Source organism: Cyprinodon variegatus, unplaced genomic scaffold (assembly GCF_000732505.1).
Source record: "Cyprinodon variegatus isolate N-32 unplaced genomic scaffold, C_variegatus-1.0 Scaffold359, whole genome shotgun sequence".
Lineage (NCBI taxonomy): Eukaryota > Metazoa > Chordata > Actinopteri > Cyprinodontiformes > Cyprinodontidae > Cyprinodon > Cyprinodon variegatus.
Genome location: NW_015150812.1, coordinates 275,354 through 283,326, shown reverse-complemented (window position 1 = coordinate 283,326; position 7,973 = coordinate 275,354). Strand labels below are relative to the sequence as shown.

The 7,973-nt window shown below is 37.6% G+C and overlaps 1 protein-coding gene across 2 annotated transcripts in view; it reads left to right on the top strand.

Moving 5' to 3' along the window:
- Window positions 1-1,525: 1,525 nt before the first annotated feature.
- kremen1 (kringle containing transmembrane protein 1) overlaps window positions 1,526-7,973 on the top strand; it is a 78,964-nt gene continuing 72,516 nt past the window's right edge. Inside the window, exon 1 of one of the 2 annotated variants that reach the window (XM_015386205.1) lies at window positions 1,526-1,865. In XM_015386205.1, coding sequence (XP_015241691.1) covers window positions 1,787-1,865 — 79 coding nt within the window. In that variant the 5' untranslated portion in view covers window positions 1,526-1,786. The remainder of the gene's footprint in view (window positions 1,866-7,973) is intronic. The other variant, XM_015386204.1, reaches the window with a different exon arrangement.

Below are 7,973 nucleotides of genomic sequence, written 5' to 3'. Positions count from 1 at the left end.
AGGGCACACGTCAAGCTGCATTACTTTCTCACTGTGCCTCATGTCAGCCGCTTGGTTTTGGCCAAGCAAATGTTGAGCCCATTAATTCATTCAGTTATTTACTTATACATTTATTTATTGTCTCTCCAGTGACTAATTGGTGAGATCACTATCAACAGTCTATTTTTAGATGGCTGATTTTGGCTCAGAAAATCTCTCTCACTGCTGCTTAGCTTGTGTCAAACACAAGAGGGCGCTGTTTCCCCGACCACTCAGATTCCCTGTGTGTATAAAATGTAGAAAACTATTAAGCAGAAATGTCTGAAAAAAGCTATTTAGCTGTTTCTTCATATTATTTATATAAATTGTTTTGTTTAAGTGTTCAAAAGTTTTTTATTACACACAATTTCACTTAGCATAGGCTCATTATTTAAATGTGGCAATATTTAAATAATTAATATTACACAATGATTATTTGATTATACCTTTAACAGAAGCAACAAACATTTTGTTTTCTCACAAAATAATGCCAGTGGGTTTTCTATTTTGTCCTCATCTGGTATGTGCTGCTGCTCTGAAATAATCATATGCAAATTCTTCGCATAATTTTTCTTAATCCTCTCAGTCTTTCAACAAATGCTGCTTATGTGCTTTTTGTGACTCACTGCTTGTTGACATGTTTCTGTCATAGGAGGGTTTTCCAGATCTAATTTGATTAGTTTGAGAACGCATCAAGAAAAAAACAACAACAACAACAACAAAAAAAAAAACATGTAAGAAACCGTTTTGTTTTAATTCATAATTCATTGCACTGAACTTCATGATTTTCCCTCTAAAAACTCAGGGCAAACAGCAAATCAGCCAACTCTACATTAAGGGATCTATTCATAGTGAAAATGGCATATGCAAGTTCTATTTGAGGTTTGGATATAAGGGGATTTGAACACTTTTGTTTCTGGTACAAGATGGACTGATCTGAATATCTTAGAAAGTTTTGAGTTTCTTTAAAGTTTCACACAAAAAAAGTTAACGGTTTCCAGAAAATAGTATGAAAAAGAGAAACAGATACACCAGTTAAACAAGATATAAACGTAAAGTTTCTCAACCATATGTTACAACCAGTTAAGCATGTTGAAAAAACACATTAAGTCTAAAAAAAAGAAAAAAAAAAAGCAACTAAGCATCTTTGTCCTTTTAGATTTGTACAAATTTGTTTATTTATTAATATCTTTTGGGGGTGCTAAGCAACTGCTTAGTTTGCTTATACCTCGGGCCAGCTTTCATTTGGGCCTCATATCTATGAATAGAACATAACAGCAGAAATTAAAAGAGGAAAACTTAGCAGACTAACAGAGTTGAAATCAATAAAACTTTAGCCAAATGTGATATTTTACAATGATTTTAATCTCATTATAGAATTCTAGATATTTTTGCTTGAACCTGCAGCTCGTTGCCATCCCAGATCCTGCACCTCCACCCTCTTCCCTCTCTCCACCTCCTACTCCTCCTCCTATTTCCACTCTGCTGTCTCTTTAGCGCTGCAGGTTGAATCCATTGCCCCTATTTCCTGTCACATGGCTTGGAAATAGGATCGCCGTTTTCTACTATCTGCTCTGTCCTCCGCGGTGTCAGAGTTAGTTGTTATACCTGCAGTGACGCTGAGACACTTGTTTTTGAGACGACCCTTTCCCAGACTGCTGCCAGTTAAGATACCAGCCAGCGAGCCAAACAGCCGGGCAGCCAGCGCGCGTACCAGGCTGCACTTCACCTGAGAGGGAGATCTCCTTCAGACTTTTTAACGCACACCATGGATTCCTGGAGGGCCACATCTGCGCTTCTCCTCACAGGCTTTATCACCACGGCGGCTTTTCGGCATTTCGACAGCGGTAAGTGGAGCTGTCCGGTTCTCCTGCGCCAAAGTTACGCTTTACGCGCCGCGCAGGCTGAACGGACAATGCGTAAAGATATGCTTTAGGATCGGAATCAAGCTGAAATTAGCCAGCTTTATAACTTCCTTCATGGTTCTATGCATTCTATGTCCTATAGTTAACATTTTTACAATATGAAGTCAAAGCGCAAAGATCAGATGGGATAAAGTTGGAAGATAAATGTAACTGATCTGTTCATTTATCCTCAAACTGTATCCTCAACAGTCAGCCCGATCAACTTTGTAAACTAACATTGTTTTTTACTAAAGTAACTAAAGGATCGTTTCAATTTGAGCCAAAAATAAATGGATTTTAATATACATCTTCATCGTTTACTTTTCTCCAACATCATGCGCTCTCGTGTTTACATCTGCTTGAACAGCCTCAAAGCACTCCGTCCAGATTCTCTCATTTTTAGACTTTTAACGATGGAAACAGAATATTCCTACTTTCCATAATGACATCGTCACAAGCCGCACCGCGCTGCTGGCTTATGTTAATCTCCCCTAACCGTCCAGACATCGGTCAGCCCCGGAGTGAACCTCAGTCATCTGATATTATCCCTTTAATTCGCCACCGAGTTCGGATTTATACGCAGGGAAAGAATCAATCCGTGCGCACGGCTTCAAAGTCCTCATGTCGTGCGTTTTGTTTTGAATGTGAATATCTAATAATGATGACCGCACAAACCGCGCTTCCCTTTGCTGTAATTTTCACTGCGTTTCATGTCAGAGCAGCAAATCCTCTTGCTTTCCTTTTTAATTTTTTTGTCTCTTAATTATAGCCTTGGATTTCAAATTAGAGGGTCCACCATCTGGGCCAGTGCGTAAGTGCTCCCATGTGTACCTATGTATTAACAAAGTATTTAAAGCAATGGTATTCCCCTCATAACACTAAGAAGGGGGAAGAAAGAAAGAGAGAGAGAGAAAACAGTTCATGTTTAGTTTGTGTCAGCTGTGCCACATTTACTGTACAGTAAAACAATAATTCATAGGATGTAGAATAAATCACTGTTAATGTCTCTGGCGACTTATACTGCATATATAAAGTTGATATGTTCAGTTTGTGCAAATAAAACATCAACATAGGTTCAAACTACAAGATATCATGGATGAAATGTTTACATTAAAATCACTTTTACCAGAATAAGGTAACACATTTCCTATGGTACCCAAGGAAAGCAGAATTAGTTGGATATGAAAGAGTTTTGGAAAAAGAGAGACAGGAAGATGTGTTATGATAACATTAAATACCCTCCACTGAAAAGAAGTTAGAGCCTGTTCATTCATTTAAAATTCTTCAGCAGGTGGCGATCTTTCTTTGACTTGTACACCCGGGACGTGCATCATCTTATCAGCGCTAGCCAGCTGCTGTTGCTTTCTGGAAAGTGCATCTAAAATGATTACGCTGGAGAGATTCCAGTGTACCGGTAGACTGCAGAATTGCATCAAGCAGAAGTCTAATAAGTGTTTTTCACCAGAGGGGAGGCACAGCGGCCACACATGCAGCGAAGTACACCCACATGCAAACAAACACATGCATTTATCCAAGGCTTTAAGGGAGCATGATTCTAGCAGTGGGGCACTTAATCACCTTTATACCACCTGCAGGCCCTTGCTAAGGTATTCCAACTTTATGCAATTCTGTCAAGTTTAAAGCACAAGATTAGTATCAGATGGTTCACCAGATGGAAGTTGTGGAGAAAGGTTAAAGTAGTCATAGTTTATAAATCGTTATCCCAACCTTTAAACACATTAGACCTGGTTTGAGCCATCATATGAATATATTTTAAAGCACAGCTGCAATATCAACCAGAGTAAGACAATCCACCTATATTGGCAAGCCATAAAAGGATAACATTAATCAGAGAAGCAGCTGAAAGCTGTAGGAAACCACAACTTACGCACAAGAATCCTTTCAACAAACACCTATTAGCTATTGAAGGAAGCTGTTGTAGAAAGTGATGAAAAAGTTATGTAGGTACACAGCAAACAGGTGGAGGAAGACATTCTGGCCAGATGAGACTGAAATATAGCCTGTTTTTTGTACAAAAAAAAGAAAAATAATATTGTGTGTGAAAGAAAACTAATGTGCCTCACTCAGAAAACGTTATCCCCTCACTAACACATAGTGGTGGCAGCATCATGATGGGTGTCTCCCATCTCTACAGCATCAGAGCTGATGGTGTAGGGGAGTGGTGGCCTACTGGTTAGGGCATTGCGCTTGGAATCCAGAGGTTCTGAGTTCGAGCCCCACTCCCACAGACTGCAAAGACCCTTAAAGACCCAATCTGCTCCCCGTTCGCCGCACAATGGCAGCAAATTGCTCCCCAAGTGTATGGGTTAAATGCAGAGAGTTAATTTTGTTGCTTATACTTGTGACAGTGTAATGACAATAAAAGCTGAAAAACAAAAATATGATCAGATGTAAATTCATGGCAATGCCAGAAGAAAACCTGTCAGAGATAAAAAAAAACAAAAAACCTGAGAGCTATTCACTGATTTGTCTTGGTCCCATAGAATCCTACTTGTGGCTGTATTTGATAAGATTTATAAAACGTGCTTTTGGAAAAAGTACTTCAATCATTTTCCAATTCACTGTATGATAAAATAAAACTAATCTGTACAAGACATCTTATTTCCCTGATATACTGACCTGTTCCCAGTTCACCAAGAAATTCCCACATGGTCTTGGGTCAGAGTGGGCCCTGCGGTTGCTCTCTTGGCTACTACTTTGGGCCCTTCGCACCAAGTGTACACATGAGGGGAAGCCGATTCCTGTCATAGCTGTCAGGATGAGCCATAATTGAGTTGCTCTCTAAGCCGGTAATGATGCGGCTCATGATGTTGGTTGCCTGAACAAGCCCAAGCTGGTTAATCAGAAGAGATTTATTTTACTCTTGATGTTTTCCTGTAACCATGACTGGTCTTGCTACGGGGTTAATAGCTAAGGTCAGTGCTGAAACAGAGAATATGTGTGTAAGAATTAATGCATCGTTTTACTGAAATAGAAACTGCCAGTTTTTTTTTCTTTTTCTGATAAAGGAAATGCAGCATGTTTGTCAACGTGCAGAGGTGTGCAAAATATTGTCCAGAGTGTACATGCCGATGTTTGGGTTCTTAATAGTTTGAGTAAAAAATTTCATGTGCTCTCTTGCAGACTGTTTGAAGAGAAGATAAAGCATAGCAGGACTTTGCAGATGGTTTATACTTTTTAAATTCTATCTTTCTGACCAGAACCTGATTATTTCAGTTATCTTTCATTAGTCTTTGCATTTTGATTTTTGACAAGAATTTGTAATTTAAGGTTTTTGTTACAGTCACTCAAAGACAGACTGATTTGGAATTGGAAATGGAACAAAAGCCTTGGTTTAAATCTGAAGGCCAGAAATGGAAGTGCCAGTTTTATTTCTACCTTTTTATGCCGATGAACGCGAAACATTTTCAAATGGAGTGATATGGCATCGTATCACCTTTACTGAACGTCTTTAAAGACAGATGTCAGCCTCAAGGCAGTTTAATTTGATTAGTTTCCTTGTACAGACCAGGTTTTCTAACATCATTTGAATATGTTCAGTATAGTTAATGTCAACTAGCCTGCTGTATCCTTTCCTAAAGCTGTTTTGATGTATGTTTGGTATTATTTTCCAATCCAATATTCCTTCTGTGCCTATTCATCAATCACTTGACCCGAACAGTTCTCATCAAATGATTGTGAAATTGGATTGAAAAAAAATATATCCCTAAAAGTCAAGAATATCATCGGCAGCTAAATGCTGGAGTTACTTTTTGCTAAGTAGTTTTGTTTATATCCACATTGAATAAGATGGTGTCAAGCAAGAAGCTCCTACTCCAAACATGGCCAAATTCCTTTGGGGAAAAAAACAAAAACAAAAAAACTGTCAAGCATGGTGGTGGTAGCACCATCCTGTGGGTCTGTTATGCCATTAGTGCTTTTGGTGCATTGCATGTATTTTAAAAGGAGGAATACCAGCAAATTATTATAATTCAACTTACGGTATATCAATATCTATTCAGTCTGCAGCCACATGAACACAATTGAGTATTATAATCCAGGTGTTTATCCCAGCATCAGAAAGGATTTAAAACTGGATAAAGCAGGCTAACATTAAGCTTCTGAAATTCTCAATAAGTACTGTAAATCTTTTGTGGACTACGCTTAAACTTTATTTTCATGCTGCTGAACCAGTGGACCATGTCTCTCAAGAGGAGTAGTGAAATGCACTAATTGAATTGTGCCATAAACATAAGATCACTAAATCTTTTTACTACCAAGACTTTCCAACAGGAATCCAGCTCTCATTTCTTATTACTTGTCTGAATGCAAATTTACTCAAGAGGTAAAAAGAGAGGTGAAAAAAATGTCAATTTGACAATTTATTGGATTGCATTTGGAAAAGCTAACAACAAGGCTTCAGGTATTAGCATATACTTTTGTAACTCTTTGTTACAAGAGTGTAGAATACTTAAAGGCACAAGACATTGGAGTTTATTAAACTCAGCACCAAATTATTTATTTATTTTTTATAATTAAAGCAAACTTTTGCAAGTATGAACAGCTTCTAACTAAAGTTCTTTGAATCCAAATGGATTCCTGTACTCCTGGAACTAATTTTCTTCTGCACACTAAAGTCAAGAATAATTGTGGCTACTGGACAAACCAGCCTGCCTTTGGATCCTTGGCCTCACCCTGCCAGTTGGCTCATGTGTTGGAACTCCATGAACGCCGTGTCCCCCTTGGTGTTTCTGATGGAGGAAGAGGCGCTCACTAAGGCCCTTCAAAGAGACGTGTGGAATGTGAAAAAAATTGCAAAGTGCTGTATCTCGCAAACAAAGCTGTCACCTAACAATGTTGTGTCGAATTTTAGAGAAATGTTTGAACATAGGACTGAGTTTGTCTCAAAACTGCCAACTGTCAGTGGTAGTTGTGCTATAAAGAGTGACATGAAAATCCTAAGCTTTTAATGTTTAATAAATATTTTGCCAAAGAGTTCTTAAAAATGACAATGGTTGAGTTTTTTTTTTGTTTTTTTTTCTTAAAAAAGGTTGGAACAAAGCATTATATTATCCTTTATTTCCATTGTGCAATAATGTGGAAAATGCAAAATTTTAAGACAGAAATTGACTAGAATAAATGAGCCTTTTGGGGTTTCAATGTTTTCCTTACACGATGAAAATGATAAAAGAGTCTTTATTTTTTGAGTCCGTATCGTCATTGAAAACACACAATGATAACAACTATATATACTTTTGTATAGGGTTGTGTGATATAGCCGAAAAATACATCACAATATTAGCTTTCATATCAGCCAATATCTGTTAATATTGACTGTTTTCTTGACCTATTTCAATTCAATTCACTTTATTTATATAGCGCCAATTTACAACACACATCAAGGCACTTTACAGTTCACCAGATCATATAGTCAAGTTGATTCAAAGTTTTCTATCTAAGGAAAACAAGTTGATTACATTGACTCATTGACTCAAATCCATTTTGAAATAAGGAACTGGAAAAAAAAAATTTGGAATTGTAATGCCAACCATATTTAAACTAAAGTTCTAACCTTTACTAAGAGGTCAGCCGTACTACCAACCTTGCTTCGTTGGGTAGTGAGAGGTTAGGGTCTAAATCCTTTCCTCTCCCTACACCCAGAATGCCATTAGGTTCTGGATCGGAGTTCAGTCAAATTACTGTAATTTAATCAGAGGGGTGTTTTATTGATATTGATCAATATTCTAATGCGATTCATATTTATATAGATGTATTACGCAGACATAGGATAGGTTAAATGCAGAGAGTGAATCTTGTTGCTTTTTACAATGTAATGTCAATAATATTGAATTCTAATTTTTATTCTTCTGTTTGTATTCAGTGTTTTACTCAGACAGACGTGGCTATTTCTGATTGTTTTTAATGCTTTCCAAAAGCATAACCCTAAACATTATGTTTACATCTAGAAAGCCATGCCCTGTCATTTTACTCTCTTAGCAAACAAAACCTGGGGACTCATCATATCAAGCAATCCTTGTTTTCTGTGGATGA